The sequence below is a fragment of the Belonocnema kinseyi genome, chromosome 5 (assembly GCF_010883055.1).
Source record: "Belonocnema kinseyi isolate 2016_QV_RU_SX_M_011 chromosome 5, B_treatae_v1, whole genome shotgun sequence".
NCBI classification, from domain to species: Eukaryota; Metazoa; Arthropoda; class Insecta; order Hymenoptera; family Cynipidae; genus Belonocnema; species Belonocnema kinseyi.
The window spans coordinates 92586620-92612410 of record NC_046661.1 but is presented as its reverse complement, the minus strand read 5'-3'; the positions used below and the strand labels follow the sequence as shown (position 1 = coordinate 92612410).

At 26.4% G+C, this 25791-nt stretch overlaps 2 protein-coding genes across 2 annotated transcripts in view; both read left to right on the top strand.

Moving 5' to 3' along the window:
• Positions 1–6987: 6987 nt before the first annotated feature.
• LOC117172930 lies at positions 6988–16587 on the top strand. The gene is made up of 5 exons (XM_033361231.1): positions 6988–7068; positions 7153–7336; positions 9988–10165; positions 12889–13128; positions 16191–16587. The coding sequence occupies exons 1-5, from the start codon at positions 7018–7020 to the stop codon at positions 16519–16521; spliced, it is 984 nt and encodes a 327-aa protein (XP_033217122.1). The 5' UTR covers positions 6988–7017; the 3' UTR covers positions 16522–16587.
• A 3267-nt stretch (positions 16588–19854) lies between these two features.
• The window catches only part of LOC117172860, a 36686-nt gene continuing 30749 nt past the window's right edge, over positions 19855–25791 (top strand). Inside the window, exon 1 of the mRNA XM_033361122.1 lies at positions 19855–20207. Within this exon, the coding sequence (XP_033217013.1) occupies positions 19926–20207 (282 nt within the window). The 5' untranslated portion in view covers positions 19855–19925. The remainder of the gene's footprint in view (positions 20208–25791) is intronic.

Here is a 25791-nt window from a genome sequence, read left to right as displayed (position 1 = left end):
TTTTTAGTCGTTGACACATTGCTTTTTTCCTATTCGACTTTTCGATCCTACTTTCATAATTTCATCTACCCCTTGTGAAATCAATTTCTATCTCATTCTCTCTCCCTTGATCCAACTCTTTTTCTTCTGTCACGACTATTTGAAGTATCCCATTTAGCTTGTTTCTTCAGTTCGTTCCTAAATGTGTATACTTTCTATAAATTTCTCCTGCTTTTGACCTAACTTTTTTTACTTGATTCCTTAAAATTTTGTATAACTTCCTTATTTTCCTTTTCTATAACTATTCCTGATTTTATAGCCTTTCCTTTTTTTAATTTCTTTACTTCCATGTGTTTCTTTTTATCCTTTAAAACTTTACCTCATTCTCTTTTCGAATTTTCATTCATGTCATTAATTAATTTTTCCTGGTCAAATCTTGAACTATATCGTTCTTCTTCCCCTGCTCTGTTTACCTATACATCTATACTATTAGAAAGATCCCATTTAGTTCTTTTTTCAGCATTTTCACAAACCTCATTTTTTCCGTAAGTTCATTCCGAAATTACTTTCCGCATTCCTTTCCTTTAAACATTTATAATTCTCTACTCTTTTCTTTATATAATTTTTTTTTCATTATCGTCATTTTTTTTGATCCTGAAATACTTTATCTCTTTACTTCTTTTTTCTCTTTCAACTTTTAAATCCTTCTTCATTCATTGTTTCATCTATTTGTTATAAAATCTCACTTCATCTTATTCTCCTTTTCCTCGGCGCATAATATCCCTCTTCTTTTAGCTCTACATAATATTTAAACTAGCCTATCTCCTATAGCCTTTTTTTCAAATTTTTTCTACCTTTCATCTACTTTTTATTTGCTTCACTCCTCAAAAATATGTTCTCCAGCCTCCTTATTCTTCTCCTTCAACCTTTCCTCATACTCTGGCCTTTCATTTCTTCAACCTGTTTATTTAAATTTCAATATTTATATCCCATAATAAATGTTTTTCTTTCTTTCTACCTTCCAATTCTTCTTTCATTATTTCATCTACCACTTGTCAAATATTTCTTATTGTCCGCCTCTCGCTCCAGCTTCTTTTCTTTGAACTGTTGCTGCTATTTGAATTAGCCTATTTAGCTTCTCGTTTCCATATTTGCACTTACCCTTTTCGTCTATTTCCTTAGTGGATTACAAAATTTTCATTCTCTTCTGACCCTTTTCTTCTTCACCTTTTCTTCACATTATATCAATTTTTGTTATCATTCAATACTTTACTTTCTTTTCGAATTTTTAATCCTAACATCGTTTTATTTGCCACCTTTCATTTATATAATTTAAAAATGTATTAATTTACGTTTAATTGTTTCTCAGACTCTAGACTTAGCTTTATTTTATTTCCTTACTTTAGTTTCGATTTTTTTAATCCTTTAACACTTTAACCCTTATCGACTTTCAAGTTTGCAATCCTTCTTATATAATGTCACCTTTTTATTGTTAATTATAATTTACTTATCCCTTACCCCTTTTTCTAAATTCATTACTTTTTCTTACTCTTCTTCTGACCCTTTCCTTCTGCAGCTTTTCTTTAAAATTTTCTTTCTTATCCCTCAATCATTTACACTAAGAGCTAAAGTAGTTCTTTCTAAGTATCGTGACAAGGGAGCTCACATTTTGGGTTTACAAAAAGTGATCATTAAGCAATTAGCTACCTACAAAAAAGTGTCCCCCTATTCACCCGCACTATACCTATTAACCCTTCCTTTACTTCCCTTTCTAGCCTCCGTCACTCCCAATAATTTTTCCAACTTCCTCACTTCTCCTCACTTCACATAGTTCCCCTATTACCCCTTCGCTTATTTCTATTTATTTCCCGTGAAGTACTCTGCTTTAACTTCCCCTAATTGCTGCTAATTACCCTCTGCTTATTTTTCCTAACTTTTCCCCTCCTTATTTTCTACAATTTTGCTTTACTTAATCCCCCTAACATACCTCATTTCACCTTTCCTTATTTCTTATTACTTCACTACTTCCGCTCCCGTTATTTCCCCTCACTGCGCCTACTACACCTCACATACATTTTCCTTTGCCTTCCCCCATGAACTTCTCTTATTTCCTCTTAACTCCTCTAATTTCTCTCACCCTTTTTCACATCACTTCCTCTACTTTTCCTTCCCTCACTTCTCCTAATTTTTCCTTATTTCCCATCACTTCCCCTACTTTATCCTTCATATTTCCTCTACTTTTCCTCCTTGTATTTTCTCACATTTTCCATCCTTTCCTCTCACTTTGTCTACTCTTCAACTTACTTCCCCTACTACATCTCTTCTTATTTATTTTTACGTACTCAAGTTTCCCTCCCCAAATTGGTCCTTACATCTCCTATTACCCTTTTACTCATTTCCCTTATTTACACTCACCTCAGTTTTTCTTACTTTCTCTACATTTTCTAACCACATAGTCCCTTACTTTTCCTGCTTTCTCCTTTCCCATTTTCCCTCACTTCCCCAACTCTTACTCCTCTTCATTTCCCTACCTCACACCTACTCCTTTTATCTTATTTTATCTGATATTCCTAACACTCTCTTCGTATCATATTCCCTTTCTTCCTCAGCCCTCATTTCATTACATTTCTTTCGTATTTCCCCGCATGTATTCTACTCTTCCTCCCTTTACGTCACTAATTCCCTTCTTTCCCATTCTTCCCCTGCTTTCTCATCTATCATTTCCCCCTACTTCCCCTACTATAAATCATCTTAATTTCCCTACTTCACGCCCACTTCTTTTATCTTATTTGGTCTTATTTTCCTTACTCTCTCTTCCCCAATTTCCCCTCACACCCAATATATCCCCTCCCATCATTTTCCCACACTTCCTCAACCCTCATTTAATCTCATTTCTTTTTATATCCCCTCACATCTTCTACTCTCCCACTCCTTACTTCACTAATTCCCTTCTTCCCCATTCTTCCCCTCTTTTCTCTTCCTACATTTTCCCTTACTTTATTTTTCATAATTTTCCCTAATGTCTCTTTATTCCCCCTCACATTACCTACTCTTGGTTCTCTTACTTTCCCTACTACCTCTTTCCTCATTTCCCTTAACTGCCACTGCATTAACTAATCTCATCTTCCATATTTTTTCCCAACTGTCTCTCCCCGCATTTTCACAACTTCCCAATCCCTCATTTCCCTTATTTCCCCTTATTTCTTCTACTTTTCTTCCCCTCACTTCCCCTGCTTCCCCTGCACTCCTACTCCCCTACCCTTATCCTTTCTGTTTTCGATTTTTTATTCTTCTTAGATTATTTCAACTACAACTTGTGCTCGTAAATTTGCAACGGACGAGATGTTTCTATTGATTATTTATTTTGCTTGTATAGTGGCCTTTTTTACAGGGTAATTCAATTCGTCTATACGCCAATGTTAAGCTAAACCGAATCAATCTGCACCAGTTGCCTACGTTTCATCTGCAGCCCTTACCCCTCTGCAACTCCAGGTCCAGCATCGATATATCTCGTAATCCGGTAGCGTTTCCTGTATTCCTAGTTTCCGATCGTGCACGCGAGTGCATCCTCAATTGGACAATTACCGGATTTGCACAAGTGAGGAATACTAGTCCATTTCATGTAATATTCAAAACCCAATTGTCATTCCTATTTCAAATTACTTCTTATTCAAGAAAATGTATCTACCCCTATTTAAAGATGACGATTTCTTTATCCAAAGCCTGCTCTTAAATAGTGTCTCTAAATTAATAATAATATTAATGTGGAAATGACAGGCCTCGGATTCATTTAAGAAATTAAAAATAGTGTCAGTAGTAGCATATATTTTGAAAAATAGAAGGGAATAAGTGTCATGCAATTTTTTAAATATTACATCAAGGGATTAACTATTTTTTATACAGTCCAGATCCGATGGAAGCCGGTCAAGTTTTGTAATTTCTATAACTGCTGCCTAAGTAGTTTTTTAGAGGGCAGGGCGAGAGACGGTTGCAACTCTCGCCTCGAAAGGGCCGCCTTACGCGAGTACTCAGTTGGGTATATTGCGCAATTTTACTCATTCCAATTGAAAACGGTGCAGGTGGCCCCGGCTGATTCGTTTCGAAAATACTTTCAAGTACTTTTATTTTAAATACGTTTAAATTTATAAGATGTCCAATAAAACTTCTGAAATACCTATTAATGCCACAAAAATCGAGTAAGATACCAAAAAAATCTTGAAATCTATAATATCAGATAAATCCCTTTGGAATATCTTGAACACTGATAGTTTTGAAATCCCTTGAAATAATTGAAATCCGTTAAATTTTACTGAAATCTATTCAAAAATCCTAAATTCTCTTAAAATTCTTTCAAATATCTGGCATACTCTTCAATTTGGTTGGACTTTTATATTAGAACAGTTAAATTTTTAACCAAATATATCAATTTTAAACTAAATGATTCAGTTTTCATACCGAAAACATTTATTTTCAACAAGAAACTTAATTTGCAACCAAACAGTTAAATTTTCTACAATTTTCAAACCAAATAGGTGAACTTACAACGAAAAAGTTAAATTGCCAACCAAAAAGTTAATTTTTAACCTAATAGTCTCCAACTAAAAAACTGAAATATTAAGAAAGTAGTTCAACTTTTAACCGAATGGTTAATTTTTTAACTGAACAAGAAAATTTTTAAACAAAACACCTGAACCCCCTACAAAATTAAAAAAAAATTGTTTTCAACAACAAAACTAAGATTTTTTTATCAAAAGAGATAAATTTTTAAACAAAAATTCGAATTTGAACCAACAAAGAAAAAAAATGCCGCTGATTGGTTTAATTTTGAAGCTGAAGGCACGATTTTTTTAAAGCTACTATTGCATTTTTAAATCGAAAAGATAAATTTCCAACAAGAAAGTTACTTTTCAAGCAAATAGCCTAACTTTCTAAAAAAAATCGTGAAATTTTTTACAAAATACTGAAATTTTTAACCAAAATAGATCAATTTTCATCGAAAATTCATCCAGAAAACATTTTTTTTCATACGAAACAGAATTAAATTAAACACAAAAATATATGAATTATTAAAAAGAACAAATTATATTTTTCATCGAAATATGTCAATTTTGAAACAAAAAAGCCAAATTTTGAACCGGGAAAGAAAAGAATTTTCACTAAATTGTTGAATTTTCAAGAAACAAAATATAATTTTCTACAAAACAGTTCTACAAAAATTTTCTACAAAACTCTGGTTAAAATCTGTAAATTGTTTGTTTTTTAACTATTTCATAATTTTATTGTAAAATTAATTATCGTTCAATTTCCAGCATTCGATCTACAGTTCAATTTAAAATAATCATTACTAATTGAAATTTACAGTTAATCAGCTGAATACGATTTCGATCAACAATATAAAATTTTGCACGCTTTTAATTTTTAATTATTAAGGTCTTTCAAACTGCATTTTAAAATTCTTTAAATTTAAAATGCAGGCTTAAAAAGTAAGGCCTAAAATGGAAAAATTTTAAATGTAAAATATTATTTTGAATAGCTTATTGTAAATAGAATGGTTTCATAATTTGAAAAGATAACAAATAAAAAATTTTAACTTGAATATTTTGGCTCGTTATAAATAAATTTGATAGTCAATAATAATAAAACTATTCATAAATGATTTACGAAAGATTCCAGCAGCATTTCGGTCCATTTAACGTGCATGTAATTTTCTACGTTTTTAGAATAATTAAACTTTGAAGGTTCACAGTATTTAATAATGTATTTAACATCTCTGAAACTATAGATTTTTGCCTTAAAAGCTTAAATTCGAAAATATTTCGTACGAAATTTCTCAATTTTTAGGGATTTTCTATGTCAAATTTCACAATATTCTAATTTCAGATTTAAACGCTGAAAAATTGTTACTTTTATTTCAACAATTATAGATTTGAATGTTTTTAATGGTTTGATTAAATTTCAATTATTTGTAAATTTAATAATTTAAGATTTAAATATTCTAAATTGTTTTAATTTAATTTTAGATGTACGAAACTGTCTGGTTTCTTAAATTCCTCGAAATTCTCGAAAATTATCAAATCAATTAAGAAAAAAGTATCATTTTGGATTAATTGTGCAATTTTAAACATTGGAATAATATATAAGAATCTTGTTTTGTCTTATTTCCTTTATTGTTAACTCTCAATGTAATATTTTAAATTATCCAATTCTTAGTTGAAAAGTTAAAAAATAAATTCTTTAAAATTGAAAAATATTTCATTGAAAAATTCAGGAATGAAGAATAATTCTAAATAAAGTTTAAAAATTAAACGATTAAATCCAAAAGGTAAAAATATTTGTTTAAAATCAAAATAGAAAAAATAAATGAATTTCCCTTTCGTAAGTTTTAAATTTGCAATCAAATTAGTTTTTATTTGTAATTTTTTCTCTTTAAAATTAATTTGTATTTGGATTTTGTTTAGAGTAATTCATTTTCAGAGGTTTATAATTAAAGTTTTTTCCAATTTGAGCAGTTGAAATTACAGTGAATTTACTATTCATATTAAGAAAATGTATGTGCTTTATTTTAATGTTAAATTATAATTTTTTATGTAACAACAATTTAAAATCCTAAAATTTTAAAAGCTTTGGTTTTGAAACATTTAATTTATTTTTCAGATTCAAATTGTCAAATTTTAGACTCAAATTTTTAAATTTTGAGAGCTCCTGATTCTAAAATTTTCAATTTAAAACACTTTAAATTTTAATTTATTAATTTTTTCCCTCTTTTATCTAGCAATAATACAATTTTAACTCCTATTTATGCAGTTTTTCTAATTTTCTATTCCAAATGCATGCAATTCAAAATTATTAATGACTAATTATTGTTTGAAAAATATTTAAAACCTCAAATTTAAAAACTGTTCAATAATGAATTCGTAAATAAGCGAAAATTTTAAGTACGAACTAATAAAATTATTGATATTAGGAAAATTAAATTAGGAAACAAAACCAATTTCGATTAGGAACATTTTCAGGTGCTTTCCTTCATCATCACCAATCATGGCTTTCTTTCGGTCAGTAATCCAAATTTTAAGTGTAAATACAATTAAGGTAATATTTCTACTAATTCCATTCATTAATATTTATGTAGAGTAGTTTGTAACGGTTAATTCAAATTTTGTAAATTACTTCAAGAATCCTGGACGATCTGTCGATCTTTTGGATAAATGTCCAAAATGGGGTTCGGAAATCTGTACAATTAATAGAAGATCTCTCTGGACACAGAAAAAATCTGAGTCAAAACTAAAATGTTCTAATTGCAAGAAATTATCAGATAATCCGTTAATTTCAAAGGGAGAACCGTCAAAGAGTTTGGAAGGTTAGAATAATTTTTTGCTAAGCACATAGTAAGTTTTTAGTTTTGAAATTTTTGATAGAAAATAAGGCAGTGTGAGTATCTGTCGCTTACTTACTTTTATTTTGGTCTGTTTGAGTATTTGGGTAAATTTTCTTTTAAATCTTTTAGATTTTTAGATCTTTTAGATTTTAAGTAGTATAGCAAAGGGGTTTCTGCAGATAATGCAGATTCCTACACCAGTCGCTCCATCTATGAGCAGCGCTACCAACCGACCAACTTACCGATATAGCTGTCTTATCGACCTAAATACGACGCCATCTATTGGTGTAAACATCATTTACCTTTATGTCCTATAAGAAGTTTAAAGTAGCGCTATTTATAAGCAGAGGTATCAACTGACCAATTTACCGACGTTCTTATTTTTCTGAGCAAAATGTGGCACCACATATCTGCTGAAATATTATGGTGAAACTAGTGCAGAAATCTGCATCACCGGCGGACGGTAACTTGGCCTAGAACAGAACCTTGCCTAGTCGGTAGGTGAGGCAGTACCTCCTTTGCTATACTACTACTTAACATCAAAGTAATTTATGATTATTGCTTTTTTGTTTAGAATTAATTTAGCTTCTAATTTGGCTTCGTAATTATAATAGTGATCTCGAATAAAAAGAAGCAGAAAAGAGAGAAAAGGCAAAACTAGTAAAGAAATAAAAATAATCGGAACAGCACACAGCAAAAATCATAATTTCATCCATTTTCTTATTTAAAATCTAAAAGATCGGACATTTCTATATGGAGAATTAGTTTATTAAGAACAAAACTTGCAGGCTACTTCATATTACTATAAATTATTAAAGGCATCAAGAGAAAAATCAAAGGTGGCCTTTTTGAGAAAATTACCTTTTTAGATTTTTTGAAAAGTGTATGCCATTCTAGTAATTGTTAAAATTATCAAATTTGTCAAATTTCTTTAAGGAGTTGCAAATTTTCTAGATTGTACTAAAAGCTATTGCGAACAAAATTAATTTATGTTCAATTAATCATAACGTTCAACGTTCTAATTCAAAATTAATAAATTAAAAAATAATAAAGAAAAATTTGAGTGAAAAAGAAAAAATGCATGTCTCATGAATTAAACTCCTTTTGATTTCAAACTTAAATTTTCTTTAGTTGAAATAAAAAATATTGCGTTTTTCAACTATTTTGTGGACAGTTTGTTTTTCTTTCGTTAAAAATTAATTATTTTCTGAAAAATTAGCTATTCCATTTTTAATGGAAAAGTTATCTTATTTATCTGAAAATTCAACTATTTAGTTGAAAAAAAACTTAATTGTCTGGTTTCCGACCGCCCATTGTAATTTGTTTTAAGGAGAAGTAGGGACGTGAGTGTTAGGGAAGTAAGAGAAGTTATAGAGAAAGAGGGGATTGGAACTATCGGAATTGAGGAGAACTAAGGGGAATTTAGGGAGAAAAAGTAGGATGAGGGAGAGGAATTGGTGGAAATGAGACGGAATGAGGGTTATCACGGAAAGTGGGGAAAAATGACGGGTGGGGAGTAGGGGAAGTGAGTGGTGGGGTAGCAAGAGAAGTGAGTGTTAGGGTAGTAGAGGAAATTGTGAAAAAAGAGGAGAGAGGAAGTATCGATAGTGAGAAGAAATGAGAGAAGGGGGTAAGAGAAAGGGAGCATAAGGGAAGAAAAGCAGGAGCAGTGAGAAGAATTAGAGGGGAGCGAGGAGAAATGAGAGGGTAGTAAGGATATTATAAGGAAATAAGGGATAGAGAAGTAGAGAAAATAAAGAGGGCAAGTAGGGCAATTGGAAGAAGTAGAATAAGTAGAGCAAGAAGAGGAAGTGAGTTGTGGGGTGGTAGGGGCATTGACGGTTGAGGAAATAGGTAAATTAATGGGAAAAGAAGAGAAAGGAAGTATTAGTAGTAAGGAGAAACAAGGTAAGGAGGTGGGGAAATGAAGGAAAATAAAGGGAAGGTGAGTAAGGTAAACAAGGGAAAATAAGAAAGTAAAATTAGATGAAATAATAGGAAATGAGAAGGTGTTAAAGTAGAGAGAATGAGAAGTGGATGTAGGGGAAGTGAGTAGCAGAAAAGTGATGGAAAGAGAGAGAAGGGGAAGTATAGTAAGTGAGGGGAAATAAGAGGAGTGTTTTGAGGAAATGGAGCGAAATAAAGGGAGCGGGAGTAGAAAAATAGAGGGAAGATAAAGGTGAAAAATATTAGCAGTGAGAGAAAGTAGGGAAAGTGAGCGGGAATGAGGGAGCAGTAGAGGAAGTAAGGAAAAATGATGGGTGGCCAAGTGGGAAAAATTATGAGGGGATGAAGGGGAAGTAATTGGTTGGAAGGTGACAGAAAAAGAAGGGAGGAGGTGAATTGGAAGTGAGGGGAAATTAGGGGAAATATGGAGGTAGGAGAAGTGAGCGGACATAGGGGGAGGGGTAGATGAATAAGATCAAATTAGGTGAGGAAATTAGGAGAGTGGAAATAAGGGAAGTGAGGGCAAATGAAATGGAGAGCGTCAGCTGGGAAGGCTAGTAGAGGGGAAAGTAGAGAAGGAAGAAATGGTTCAAGGGGGAAGAAGTGTTTTAGGGTGAAGTGAAGGGATGGAAAGTATAGGAGGTAAGGTTTGAACGACTTAATTATCAATCTTTTATAAATTATAGATCAGAACAATATAAGAAAAAGAAATTGCGAAGAGGTAATCGAACCATGCAAAAAAAAAGAGTCTTTCTGGTCTTATTTATTTGGTGGATTATTCGGTGATGATAAAAAGGCTGCTTCTATTCCAGTTCCTGACCCTAGCACTTGCAGATTAGCTCACAAATTTAAAGAAAAATGCAGGTTGTTTTCATTTTTATCAGCCGTAAGATTTTTGATAAGCTATTATCAGTGAGCAGATTAGAGCCACTCTGAAATAAACTGACGAACTCTAAATTCACAGTGGAAGAAATAAAGAATTTTAAAGAAAAATTACAAAATCAAATATCTTTTATAATAGGGACTTTAAATTGCTCTCAAGCATAATAAATTGGAAAATTTAAATTTGAAATTTTTTTATTTTAATTTTAAATTGTTTTATTTTGTCTGCAAAAGATTTTATCGTGAAGATCTTACAAGATTAAAATTCTCCTCTTCGAATATTAATTGCCTTTCTTCTGACAAATATATATTCAGTTTAAAAGTGTATTATGTCGTTGCAAATTCAACAATTTTGTTAACATCATCCTTTTTGTTTGGAAATTGAACTTTTTTTCATTTATTTATTTTTTGAAAATGTTACTTATCCAGCAGAACATTATCTTTTGTGTTAAAAATCCAACGGAATTTTTTTTCTTTTGAAAATTTAACTAAAACATTTTTTGGATTATATTCAACTATTTTTTGGAAAAAATTATTTCTTTCAGCAAAAATTTCATTTCTAATGATCAAAAATACAGCTGTTTGTTAAAAAGGTCAGTTTTTTTTTTGTTGAAATATCTAGTATCTACTATAACAATTAATTGTTAAAAAATTAATCTTTTTCTTTAAATATTGAACTACATGGTTGAAGGGTAAACCACTTTATTGGAAAATAATTTTTTGTGTTAAGGATCCATAATTTTAGTTGAAAATTCATCTATTTAGTTCAAAATTGTTATTTTTTTCTTTTTCCTTAATTAATTTTTTAAACTGAAAATTAAACTGCTTCATTTAAAAAAATCTACATTTTAGTTAAAAATTCATCTCGTTAGTTGAACAGTTAACGAGTTTATTGAAAATTATTATCATTTTTTAAAAATTAATTACTTAAATGAAAATTACCTGGGTAAAAGTTGAACCACCTTGTTAAATTTTTTTTAAAATTCGATAAAAAATTTAATTATTTTGTTTGAAAATTGTTTTTGCTTAAAATTAATTTTCTTAAATAAAAATATAAGTTTTCCATTTTTTGCTGAAAAATGATGTTCCAGTTGAAAATTCGTTTTTTTATAGAAAAGTAATCTTCTTGGATAAAATTTCATCTTTTTCGGTTAAAAATACAACTGCTCGATGGAAATTCAACACTTTTGTTAAAATCATCATTTTCGGTATAAAATTCAATTTTTTTAAATTCTCTTTCTTGTTTAAAAAGATACTCTTTTGTTAGGAAATTCATGTTTTGGGGTTGAAAATTCCACTAATTTTTTATTTTAAATCAGCTGTTTTTTTATTTTAAATTTAAATATTTTTTGTTAAATATCTACTAATACACCAATTGTTCAAAATTAATTTTTATGTTAAAAATCCAATTACTTGATTGACAGTTGAAACACTTTGTTAAAAACTCATTTTATTCGTTAAATATTCATAATTTTATTTGGAAAATTTATCTCTTTGGTTGAAAATCCGTTGAAAGATCTTTCTCTTTGATAGAAAATTCATTTTTTAACTGAAAATTACCTTGGTTGACAGTTTAAAAATGTTGTTGAAAAATTGATTTTTATTTGTTTAAAATTAACTTTTTCAAATAAAACTCTTTCTTTTTTTATTTATTGTCAAAGTTTATCTTTTGCATTTTAAAATCCGTCTTTTTAATAGAAAAATAACCTTTTCCTTTAAAAATGCAATTGTCCGTTGAAAAATTTTACTTTTTTTTTTAGAAAATTTTTCTTTTTGGCTGAAAATTTAACACTTTTATTTTTGTTTGAAAGCTTATCTATTTTAGTTAAATTTTTTTTTGGTAGAAAATATACCATCTTGGTTATAATTAATTTTTTTGGTTCAGAATCCATCTTTGTTGCTAAAAATTCAAGTATTTGGTAAAAACTTAACTAGTTTGTTGAAACTTTATTTATCTTGTCTTTTTGGCCAAAAAATTTGTTCTTTTGAATTGTAAATTAATTAATTTTTTTAATTCAACTTCCTTCCAAAAAATTCAACTACTGGGTTTAAAATACATCTGTTTTTCGTTAATGTCTAATCTTTTTTGTTCAAAAATTCGAGAATTTGGTTGAAAATTCATCTTCGTAGGTGAAAATATTAAAAATTGGTCAAAAACCCACTTATTTATTTAAAAAAGAACTTTTTTATTTAATTCTGCAATTTTGTTAAAAATTCGTCCTTTTTGGCTGAGGATTAATCTTTTGTGGTGGTTAGGTAATCTTTTTTCTTCAAATAAATGAATAAATTCTTATTCTTCAAGTTTCAATTTGAAACTGTTTTATTCCGTTTATAAAAGATTCTTTGTTAAAAATTTTTCAAGATTGTGAAAGATTTAAAAAAAGTTGGTCACTGAAAATTAATGGTTAGGGAAAATAAAAAATCGGTGAAGGGAAAACTAGATAATTTGAAAAACAAATTTTTCGAGCACCCTGGTTGACAGGCCTGTCCAGCGAGGAGAAGTTTACTCTTAGTCCAGATGTTGCATTGCCACCACCTCTCTGCCCACTCGAGAGTGTCTGTTTAGTTGTTACTGGAGTAGAGTAGAATGGGAGGTGGAGAGTAGAGGTGAAAAATTCACATCTGAAATTTCTCCCATTTCTCCTCACTGGATAGGCCTGCTTTGTAATATCGACATAAAATTATTTAGAATTTTTATATTTTAGAAAAGAAGACCCTCGATTATGTGATCCTCGTTATTCAGCCACGCCTGGAGATGTTTTTTTATTTACCGAATTTCCTAAACCATCATCATCCACATCATCATCTCTAGAACCTCAACCGCAACCACCTCCTCCTTACAAAATTCCATCAGCAGTCATCTGTAAAAGAATAGCTGACGCAGTTGCCGAACATACTTGTGTACATTTTTCTCTACCTAAAAGTGACGATTGCAAAGGAGATAAGTGAGTATTACGAAAATTTATTTAATCAATAAAAATAAATTTTTTAATAACTTTAAAGAATGGTGTCATTTCGATAAACAGGGTATTAGTTAAGTTTTTCGATGTTACATATTAAATAATGTAGATCACTGGTATATTGTTGTGGGGAAACGAAAAAAAACTGCTTTAGTCTGGATTTGAACCCGGAACGCAACTAAAAATGAATGGAGCGTTAACCACATACGCCACCGACGTGAAACTTTTTTTTAAAGAATATTTTATTATGAAGAATTTTTAACAAATCAGATTATAAATTAAAAAGTGATGGTATTTTGTTAACGAGGGTATTAATTCATATTTTGAAGTTTAATATTATTTAATCTTGATTACTGGTTTGGTGGCTAGTTGCGTAATTTTAGAAATTTTGAAGCAAGTGCAAATATTTTAAAGCCTAAAAATCCTTCCGATAATTGGTAAAATATTTATGAATTTTTTAAAAACTTCTAACGGTGCTAAATATTTGAGATATCGACTTGACAATTCAGGAAATTAAATAAAAGACACTTAGAAACGTTTATACTGATAAAAAACCTAAAATCAGTCAAATAAAATACATTTTTTTAAATATTAACATTTTTTAAAATTTAAGATTATTATTAGAAAACCAAATTAACATTTGAAAATAGTTCAATCTTTCTAAAAATGTAAAAATAAAATATGGAAACATAATACAAGTATTCATATAATTAAATTTTTTAAAATATTTACGAGTATTCTTAGAAGACAAATTATCACTTGAAAATGTGAATATCTGTCGAAATTTTGGTGAGATAAAATGTTTTCGTATTTTTTTAGGTGAACTATGTACTTGAACAAAAACGTAATATTCGAATATTTGAAAAATTATTTAAACAAATTAATAGATTGTTACCATTTATTAAAGAAATTACATTTATTTCGCGATCTACCTGAAAAGAAAAATGTCTAAACAAATAAAATTTGTTTAGGCAATTTAAAATTATTTAATAAATTACTGGGTATTCTTAAATTACCGAATTGGTTATTACTAGAAAATTCAATAATTGGTAGAAAATTAAACTATTTGGTTAAAAATTAAATTTTGGTTGGAAAATTAATATTTCGGCTTGAATATTCCACTCTTTTGTAGTATAATCGTCTTTTTGGTGTGAAAATTTATTTCAATTAGAAAATATTTCATTTTTTTAAAAAATGCAACTGTTTGGTTGCAAATTTAAATATTTTATTAAAAATTCATATTTTTGGTTTGAATATTCACCGAATTGGTTGATAGTTAAACTACTTTGTTAAATATTTTTTTAAGATTAATTTCTTTTCTTGAAAATTTGTTTTATCGTAGCTGAAAATGAGTTTTTTTTAAACTGAAAAATGAATTATTTCAGTTTTAATTAATTTTTTTTTTTTTAATAAAACTACTTGGTTAGAGCTTTATATTCATTTATTGAAAATTCACTTTCTTGTTAAATATTCATCTTTTTGGATTTAAAATCCATCTTTTATGGTAAAAAAATGATCTTTTTGGTAAAAATTTCATCTTTTTCGAAAAATGCAACTGTTTGTTTAAAAAATTGTTTTATTATTTGAAAATTTAATTATTCGCTAGAAAATTAACCTTTTTGTTGTAAATTTAAATATTTAATTAAAAAACGATCATTTCGGGTTGAAAATTCGACTGCTTGGCTACCTACTTTTTTTTTAATTCACATATTTTCAAAATGCACTTTTCTGGTTCAAAATGTAACTAATTTGTTCAAAAATTGTTACTTTTTTCGTTAAAAATTAATTCTTTTATCTGAAAATTTAACTTTTCCATTTTTGTTTGAAAATTTATCTTTTTAATTTAAAACTTCAATAGTTTGTTTGAAAATTAACGTTCTTGTTAAAAATTCATATTTTAGGGTAAAATATTGAACTGTTTCATAGAAAATTCGTCTTTTTGGATTAAAAATACATAATTTATAGCAGAACTTTTTTGTTGAAAATTCCGGTTTCTAGTGGAAAATTCGTCTTTTAGGTTTAAAAATCTCTTTTGGCAAACATTCAACCTTTTGGAAAAAATGAAATTTTTCGGTTAAAAATTTAATTATTTATTTGAAAACTGAACTATTTAACAAAAAATTAAATTTTGGTTACAAATTTAGATAATTTGTTAAAAATTCTTTTTTTTGGGGGTTGAAAATTTAACTACTGAGTAGAGCTACTTGGCTAAGAATTAATTTCTGTTTAAAATGTACCTCTTTATTTAAGGCCATGTGATGAGTGGGTCACGTGACCAGATTCCTACCTTACCGCCACTTTTTTTATTTCCTAACTTATTTTTACACGAACCGCCACATCGAGTTGAAAATTTGGGACAATAAATCGGAACCACAAAAAAAGGTGGGTGCGGTCCCAAAATTTAATAATGATGAAAAAAGGAAACAACAAGAAATTATTTACAAAAAAAATTTTTTCATAATTATACAAATTTAGGACCACTCATTTCTCAGTGCTTTTTATTTATTATCCTAAACTTGCAACTCGATGTGGTGCTTTGTGTAAAAATAAGTTAGGAAATAAAAAAAATTGTCGGTAATGTAGGAATCTCGCCACGTGACCCACTCATCACGCAGTCTTAAAAATGTACCTATTTTCTATAAAATTAACTTTTTTGTTGCAAATTTAAATATTTCGTTAAAAATTCATCTTTTTGAGTGAAAAATGTAACTACGTTGTTACAAATTCTTATTTTATAATTTATCTTATAGAAACTTAATTTCACTGGTTAAAACTTTAACTAATGTATTGAACATTCTTTTTTTGAGAATTCGTCTTTTTTAGTAAAAAGTTAATCTTGTTAGTTGAAAATTCATCTTTTTTAATAATTACATTCTTATTTCATTCTTATGCCGCCCTAGGCGCGCTCAAACTAGCGAGCAAAGTGAGTCGCGCGCGCAGCGCGCTTTGAGACTGTGCCCGCGAAGCGGGCGGATTTAAAAAAAAAAATATTTTAATTTTTTATTTCTAGCGGAGTTAATATAATTTTTTTTCTGATTTCCATCCAGGTGTTTAGAACCAAAACCTTTTAGGTTGCCATATGCAGAATTTAGGCCTACAATTCGACCTAGAGAACCTTTTATATGTGCAGACGGAAAACGTGGAGAGGATGTTCTGAAACCTATTAGAAAAGAAATGTATCCTTGTGGATTTCCATCATTGTTGCCCCAGTATATCGATCCTGGAGAAAAAATTTCAAAAAAATTCTTTTCTTGCCCTTCGAATTCTGAAGACGAAAGTGACTGGAGTGATTGTAAATCTCGAAAAAAATTATCAAGAATAGATCGATTGAAGAAACTTACGGCAGGAAAACAGGGAATGTATCATCCTATATGCTAATTAAAATAATTGTAAAGCCGTAAAATATAGTAAAATATTAATTTTCAACAAAAATGTGTATAGGTGGATTCAAATTATTATACTGGCTTAGCTCATTAAAATGAGTATTATTTATAAAAAAACTAAAATTATGAACTAATTAAAAATAATTAATTTAGCAATAGTTTTTGTAATTAAATTTTTCTTACTGTTGCTTATTATTCACTATCTCAAAAATTTTGAAATTGAATCAATATTGGCTTCTTTTAAAATAATTAACAATCATCAAATATAATTATTTGATTAAAAAATGTTTCGTCAAAAAAAAGTATTTTAACGACTTCAGCCATAGAAAAATTTCCTTTCAAAATTGGAGAGAGCAAAGTTGTAGAAGGAATTAAATTTTTTATTTTGTTTCTCAAAACAAATAGACATCAATTTTGATAGTTTAGTTATTTAAAAAAAAAAGTGAAGTTCAATTATAAAAAACATTGTAAAAATATATTTATCCTGTACGTTTTAAAATTTAAAATTATAAATAATGATTTTTGTTTTAGATTAAACAATAAGAAATATTATTTTGATTCTTAAAATCATAGAAACACTATCTTTCCAAACATCTGATTTTTGTTACAAGTACCCTAATTGTTTTTAAATTTCAAATTTGATCAAATAATTAATTGTATTATATATTATTTTTTTTACTTTCAATTAAGAATCTTACAATCTACATCATTTTCTAAAAACTACTTTATATGGAGTAAGTTTTAAATAATTTACAACTTCTAATATTTATTATAGTTTTTAAAATTGCATAGATATTTTTAGTCAATGCTGATTGCTTATAATTTTTTTTAAAATAAAAACCAGGTGTATTTTAACAATAAAATACAATAATGTGAAAATTATAATTTTTTCTAAAAATTGGTAATTAGTAGTAAATATTTAAAAATGAAAATTTAATTAGGGATGACTTTTCGTGATTTATTTTCTTGCATAGTAAACAGGTATATTTTCCCAATAAAGTGCAATAGTGTGAAAATTGTAATTTTTTGTAATAATTTGTAATTTTGTTATTTTTTGCAATTAAAAAAAACAACAAAGAAAATTATATTAGTTTACACTACATGTTTTACCATTATTTAAACATTTTTACAAACTTTCAGAAGGAATTATAAATTTTTATTTTAAAAAATAATATTTTTACATTGTTCTCTCTTATTGTAATTGCTTGTATTTTATTGTAATCTTTTGCATTCTATTTTAGAATTTTAAAAACTAATTTAAAAGGTTGTGAAATTGTTTCAAATCTTCTTCAAAAATAAACATTCATTTAAAATTTTCCCAGGAATCCTAAGAAAAGTTTTTTTTACTCTAAAAACATTTTCAAATCCTTAAAAAGCTTTAAAATTTTATTTTAAATCTTCAAAAATATACTGTTTTCAACAAGTTTTTGAAAATATTTTAAAAACATCTAGACATTGCAAATTCCTTTTGAAATTATTTAAATATTTTCTACAATTTTTTTAAAATACAGCTTGTAAATATTTTTAATTCTTTTCAAAATTTTGGGAAATCATTTGAAACGTTTTTAAATCTTTCGAAAATTTTTTTATAAATTAAATTTTTTAAATAAAAAATAAATTTTCTCAGGATCCTTAAAAAAATTTTCTTATTCTCTTGAAACCTTTCAAAATCTTTAAATAGCTTCACAATTTTGTTCGGAAATCTTAACAAATTAAAAACAGTTTAAATAAGTTCTAAACCTTCGAAATTTCTTTTGGAATTATATCAAATTTTCTTAAAACTTTAAACAAATTCTGCTTTAATTCTGAAATTTTAGAAAATCTTTCAAAATGTTTTGAAATCGTCATTAAAAATGAAATTGTTTGCACTGTTACAAAAAATTGAAATTTTGTCAAAATTTCTAAAGCTTTCAAATTTCTTTTTGAGCAATTAGAATTTTTCGTAAAACAGTAAAAAACTCCGCCTTAATTCTAAAATTGAAGGCAACCCTTAGAAATTTTCAGAAATCTTTTTAAATTTTTATTAAGATTTAAATTTTCAACAACAAAAAAATCGTTTTAAATTTCATCCGAAATCTTAAGATAATTATGGTATTCTCTTTAAACCTTTCAAATTCCTTAAAAAGTTTCAAAATTTTGTTTTCAACTTCAAAACTCTTCAATTCTGTTAAATTTTTAAATAAATTTTCCGAAACTTCCAAAACTTTGAAATTCCTTTTGACATGATTCAAATTTTTTCTATAATTTTTAACAAATATAGCTTATAAATATTTTTATTTTTTTCAAAATTTTGTGAAATCATTTGAAAAGTTTTTGAATCTCTTTAAACTTTTTAAAAAAATTATTATTTTTTTAATAAAAAAAGCAATTTTAATTTTCTGAGGATTCGTTAAAAAATGTTGTCATTCTCTTGAAACCTTTCAAAATCTTTAAATAGCTTTACAAATGTGTTTGGTGATCTTAACAAATTAAAAACAATTAAAATAAGTTCTAAACCTTCGAAATTTCTTTTGAAATTATTTCAAATTTTTTAAAAATTTTAAACAAATTCTGTTTTAATTCTGAAATTTTAGGAAATCTTGCAAAATGTTTTTAAATTGTCATTAAAAATTAAATTTTTTGAATAAAAAATCATTTTTAATTTTCCGAAGAATCCAAATCAACTTTTTTTATTATTCTGACATCTTTCAAAATCCCAAAAAATCTTCAATTTTTTATTTTAAAAACTTCCAAAATCTACAGAGTTTTCAATTTGTTTGAAAGCTGTTCAAAACTTCTAAATCTTCGAAATTTATTTTGAAATTCTTAGGATTTTTTCTGAAACTGTAACTAATTCTGTATCAGTTTTAAAATATGTATTAGAAATTTTCTTGAAATGCTTAGAAATCTTTTCAAATTTTAATTAAATTTAAATTTAAATTTTCATATTAAAAAAAAGACATTAAATTTTCCCAGGAATGTTAGGAAAATATTTTGACTGCCTTAAAACCTTACAAAATTCTCAAAAATCTATTTTTTTAAATTTACATTTTGTTTTAAAAAATTTGAAATTTCAGCAAAGAACAAACCCTTAATATGATGAACACAGCAATCTAAACAGATTGCTTCCAAAATAGTGTCTATTCACTATCATTATTTTTATTTTTTTTTAAATATAAAAAATTCGTCTTTCAAAATTTAAAAGTTTCGTGTGGAATGAGCGATTATATCTCGCTGATCGATACTTATCGATTCTCTCGAACCTTGAGCAGCTAACTTCACATTATTCAGTCAATAGTAGAAAAGTGAGGTTAAGTGTCATGGACCTCAAGCTTTTCGTGTCGTGTCGTTCACTTTTAGAATTTTAAAAGTGGATTTGTCGTGATTATTGTTTTCACTGTGTGTTTTCCACGGGAAAAAATGTCTCGTAGTGGAATGGTTTCGGTGAAAACAAAGCAAATTCCCCGAATATTTCAACGTCAAAAAACAAACAAGCCTCTCTCGTTAACCTCGTTTAATAGCCCCGAGGATGGAATTTCTACCCCAGAACAGACAGAAAATTCCCATAGCGATTTATTTCCTGGTTCGTCTTACGATTATGAACATGTCGAAGAGGAAAAAGTTAAAAAAGGAAAAAAATCTGCATCTTCGAAATCAACAACAAAGGAATTTCCTGAAAAAACGTGGAATGCGAACTGTCAGGTAATTCGCTTTGTTTTTTGTTTTGTTTTCAATTTAATTTGTTGATTTTTTCTCTGTTTTGATGTTTCTATTTTTTTTCTTACTGTAATTAATAATTACATCGTTTCGGTACAGTTATGACCGTAAATTTTCAATTTTAAGACTCTCAAATCTTGTCCTTATTTTGCCATTATAGTGTCAAAATTAAATTCATATTTGCGGCAAGAGTTTTTTTACTCGTAAAATTAGCTTTATATTTCTGGATTTAAATATTTTGCTGAAAATTAATGTTTTTTTTTTTTATATCAGGAATTAATTTTTGTAACTGAAAATTTTAAGTAATATATTTGTGGTTTATCTCTCGTTTAAAGATTTTTTTTTAATTTAAAATTTAAATTAATTCAGTTTAATATTCAATAATTATAGTTGAAAATTCACCTCTTTGGTTCGAAATTAATGTTTTTCACTAAAAATTTAAGTATTTATTTTTTAGTCGAAAGTTGAACTTTTTTAGTTGGAAATTCGTCTATTTTTGTAAAAAATTAATCTTATTGGTTTAAAATGCAACTATTTCAGTCGAATATTCATTTTGTTTTTGCTGAAAATAAACTTTTGAACTGATTTATCTTTTTTTTAACTTTATTTTGTTAAAAATAATTATCTTTTAGGTTAAATGTAACTAATTCAGTTAAATATTCCATAATTTTATCTGAAAATTAATATTTTTTATTTGAAAATTTAACTATTTTGTAGACAAATGTTTGATTTCGCTTAAAATTGATTGTTTAATTAATTTTTTTTGCAATCTTTTTCGTTAAATAATTACTTTTCAGTTAAGATTAAACTAACTCAGATGAATATTTCATCATTTTAGTTGAAATTTTTAATTTTCTAATAAAAATTATCGGGTTTTTTTTGTCGAGAATTATTATTTTCATTTGAAATTTCAATTATTTTTTTGACAAAATTTCCATTTCCTTTAAAATTAATTTTTTTAGTTTAAAATTAAACTATACCAGTTTAAAATTCGTTTTTTCTTGTTAGAAATATTTTTTTTAATTTAACTAATTCAGTTAAATATTGTATAATATCAAAAAAAATTCATGTCTTTGGTAAAAAATTAATTTTTTTACTTAAAATTTAACTTAAATTTTTTCTTGAAAACTTATCATTCGTAGTTCAAAATTGCTATTTTTTTTGGTAGAAAATTAATCTCATTAAACTTTTTTGTTCAAAATTTATTTTGAACTGAAAATTTAACAATTTTATTTTTGGTTAAATAATAATTTATCCATTTGAAAATTCGTCTTCTTGATTGAAAGTTGAACTACTTTCGTGATTTTTTTTTATTTAAAATTTAACCTATTCCATTTTTTGTAGAATATAAAGTAATTCTTTTAAAATAATCTTACAGATTGAACTTTTTTTACAAACCTAATGTGTTTGATGACAAAATTAATCTTTTTGGTTGAAAATTTAATTATTAGTTTAAAAATTTATCTTTTTTTTTGGTTCAAGATTCCATTATTTGATTTAAATTTGCATTATTTTGTTAATTTTTTAAAGATTTATTTTTTTGGTTGAAACTGTACTATTTTATAGAAAATGCATGTATTTTGAAAAAAACTAATCGTCTTTTTAGATGAAAAATTAATACGGTTTATTAAGAATTCATATTTTAATTTGAGAATTTTATTTTGTTCCGAATTCGCCTTTTTGTTTGAATTTAACTGGTTTCTAATATTTTTATCAATTAGTTTTTAAAACTACAAATTTAACTATTCCATTTTTAGGTTTTAAATTTAAAGTATTTCTTTTTAAATTCGTCTTTTGGTAAAAAATAGAACTTCTTGTTTGTAAATTCAACTATTTTTTTGAAGGTTTAACTTTATTGTTAAAAATTAATTTCTTTTTTATTCATAATTTTAGATGAAAATTAAACTTTTTGGTATAAAACTACTCTAATTATTTAATAAATTAACTATTTGTTAGAAAATGAACTTTATTCCTGAGAAATCATATTTTCAGATTAAAAATTTTAATATTTCGTAGATAGTTCGTCTTTTAGGCTTCAAAATTCAAGAATTTTGTTGAAAAATTGTTTGGTTAAAAAATTATCTTGCTGGGTTAAAAATTTAGATATTTAGTTAAAATTCAAATATTTAAAAAAAATTTCATTATTTTGTTAAAAATTCCACTATTTGGTTACGAATTTATACTTTTTAGTTGAAAATTAAACTATTTTGTTAGATGTTGTATTTTTTGGCCGAAAATCCAACTGTTTTTATGGAAAATTAATCTATTTATTTGAAAATTAACTGTGTGGTAGAAAATTAACTTTTTTGTTGAAAAATCATTTTTTCGGGTTAAAAATTAAAATGTTTGATTCATAATTTGTCTTTTAGGCTTCAGAGTTCAACAATTTGGTTGAAAATTTGTCTTTTTTTGGTAGAAAATTAATCTTCTTCGTTAAAAAATTATCTTTCTGTGTTAAAAATTTAGATATTTAGTTAAAATTTCAACTATTTAAAAATATTTTAAATTATTTTGTGAAAAATTGGACTATTTGATTACGAATTTATACTTTTTAGTTAAAAATTAAACTATTTTGTTAAATGTTGTGCTTTTTGGTTGAAAATCCAACTATTTTTATGGAAAATTAATTAATTTATTTGAAAATTTAACTATGTGGTAGAAAATTAACTTTTCTGTTGAGAAATCATATTTTTGGGTTAAAAATTTAAATGTTTAGTTCATAATTTGTCTTTTAGGCTTCAAAATTCAAGATATTTGCTAAAAAGTCGTGTTTTTTGGTAAAAAATTCTTCTTCTTAGTTTCAAAATTATCTTTCTGTGATAAAAATTTAGTTATTTAGTTAAAAATTCAACTATTTAAAAAACTTTTTAAATTATTTTGTTAAAAATTCGACCATTTGATTACGAACTTATATTTTTTTAGTTGAAAATTCAGCTATTTTGTTAAATGTTCTACTTTTTGGTTGAAAATCCAACTGTTTGGATGGAAAATTAATCTATTTATTTAAAAATTTAACTATATGGTAGAAAATTAATTTTTTCTTGAGAAATCATCTTTTTGGGTTAAGAATTCAAATGTCTGGATCATAATTTGTTTTTCAGGCTTCAGAATTAAACAATTTGATTGAAAATTTGTCTTTTTTTAGTAGAAAATTAATCTTCTTGGTTAAATAATTATCTTTCTGGGTTAAAAAAATTAGAAATTTAGTTAAAAATTCAACTAGTTACAATTTTTTAAAATTATTTTGTTAAAAATTCGACTATTTGGTTACGAATTTTTAATTTTAGTTGAAAATTCAACGATTTTGTTCAGTGTTGTGCTTTATGGTTGAAAATCCAACTGGTTTGATAGAAAATTAATCTATTTATTTGAAAACCTATAACTATGTGGTACAAAATTAAGTTTTTTGTCTACAAATCATATTTTCGGGTTAAAAACTCAAATATTTAGAAGATAGTTCGTCTTTTAGGCTTCAAAATTCAAGGATTTTGTTCAAAAGTTATGTTTTTTGATAAAAAATTAATCTTCTTGGTTAAAAAATTATCTCTCTGGGTCGAAAATGTATATATTTAGTTAAAAGTTCAACTATTTAAAAAAATGTAATTATTTTGTTAAAAATTCGACTATTTGGATACGAATTTATACTTTTTAGTTGAAAATTAAACTATTGTGTTAAATGTTGTGCTTTTTGGTTGAAAATCCAACTGTTTTTATTGAAAATTAGTCTATTTATTAAAAACTTTAACTATGTGGTAGAAATTTAACTTTTTGTTGAGAAATCATATTTTCGGGTTAAAAATTCAAATGTTTGGTTCATAATTTGTCTTTTAGGCTTCAAAATTCAAGAAGTTGGTTGAAAAGTCGTTCTTTTTGGTAGAAAATTAACCTTCTTGGTTAAAAATTTATCTTTCTAGGTTAAACATTTAGATATGCAGTTCAAAATTGAACTATTTAAAAAATTTTAAATTATTTTGTCATAAATTATACTATTTGGTTAAGAATGTAAATCTTTTATTAGAAAATTTATTTCTTAATTATTCATAATTTAAGATGATAATTCATCCTCTTGGTTAATAATTAGTTTTGTTGTTGAAAATCCAACTATTTTGGTAAAAAAAAAAACCAATTCATTGGAAATTTTAACTATGTCTTAGAAAATAAACTTTTTTGTTGAGAAATCATATGTTTGGGTTACAAATTCAAATCTTTGGTTCATAATTTGTCTTTTAGGCTTCAAAATTCAAGAATTTTGTTAAAATGTCGTCTTATTTTGATAGAAAATTAATCTTTTTGTTTAAAAATTCATCTGTATGGTTGAGAAATCATCTTTTTTGGTTTAAAATTCTACTGTTCGGTTGAAAATTTTACTATTTTATTGACATTTTTTTTCTATTTGTAGAAAAGTAATCTTGATGGTTAAAATTTCCTTTTTTTTTTAGTAAAAATATAACTTTTTTGTTGAAAAATTATCATTTTATTTGAAAATTTATCTGTTTACTTAAAAATTAAACTATTTTCTGGAAAATTCGTTTTTTGGTAGAAAATTAATATTTGCGGGTTGAAAATTCAATTGTTTTGCGGAAAATTTAACTCTATTCTTGAAGAAACGTTTGTTTGTTTTTTTGGTTAAAAATTTCTAGTCAAAACTAGAATTAGCGAAACTAATTGAGAACCAGGAAATGACAGTGAATTTATTTTTGACCGTGAAATTTACAAATTTATAAAATAAAATCTGCCCAAATTAATTTTTAACCATTTTAAAAATAATTAGTTGAATTTTTATCTTCTTTAATTATGATATCATTCAGTTTACGATGCGTCATTCAAAAATCTTTTACATAACAAATTTTTTTATTTTAGATATTCATTTTTAAGGTATATATCTAATTTAAAGTATTTAAAAATTCAGCCTTGGAAGACTTAAAAATTAACAATTGGAAAAAAGTGTAAAAAAGTAAACAATAATTGATTTGTGAACTGTTCTAAATCCTTTTAAAATTTTGGAATTTTGCGAGTTTAGTCGAAACAATTTAGTTGTTTAAAATAGAAAGCCTTGAAATTTGAAAGAGTTTTTAAATGTTGTACCTAACGATTTTAATTGTTCTATTTAAAAATTTATCAATTTGTAAGTGTAATTGTTGAATTTTTATATATAAATAATAATTGAAGACTTATTATTTTTAGAACAACTCGAGGAATTTTTAGAGATATTTAGGGGTTTTGAAAGGATTCAAAATTAAATAAAAACTTGAAATAATTTCAAATAATTTAAACGAAGCGTGTGAGTTTGGGATATTTTGAACAAAAAATCCATAATCTTTTTAAAATTTTGCAAGGCTTTAACAGAATTTTGAAGCTTTTTAAGAATATCTAAACTATTTAAAATTAAAATAATTCAACTTCTAATGTAAAAATTGTTCAGTTTAAATCAAATTATTGGTTAAAGTTTTAATGTATGTATTTAATCTCTCCCTTTTACGGGTTTGAGGGCCACCGCTCCCTGTACATATATTGACAATTCCATCCTTAGTCTAACTTAACTACTACTTATATTCTACTCTTTCGCATT

Excerpts from the sequence above, each read along its gene's own strand:
- LOC117172930 (XM_033361231.1), top strand. The coding sequence starts at position 7,018 with ATGGCTTTCTTTCGGTCAGTAATCCAAATTTTAAGTGTAAATACAATT. Across the intron at positions 10,166-12,888 it reads AAATTTAAAGAAAAATGCAG|AAAAGAAGACCCTCGATTAT; the intron begins GTTGTTTTCATT and ends TTTATATTTTAG. Across the intron at positions 13,129-16,190 it reads GACGATTGCAAAGGAGATAA|GTGTTTAGAACCAAAACCTT; the intron begins GTGAGTATTACG and ends ATTTCCATCCAG.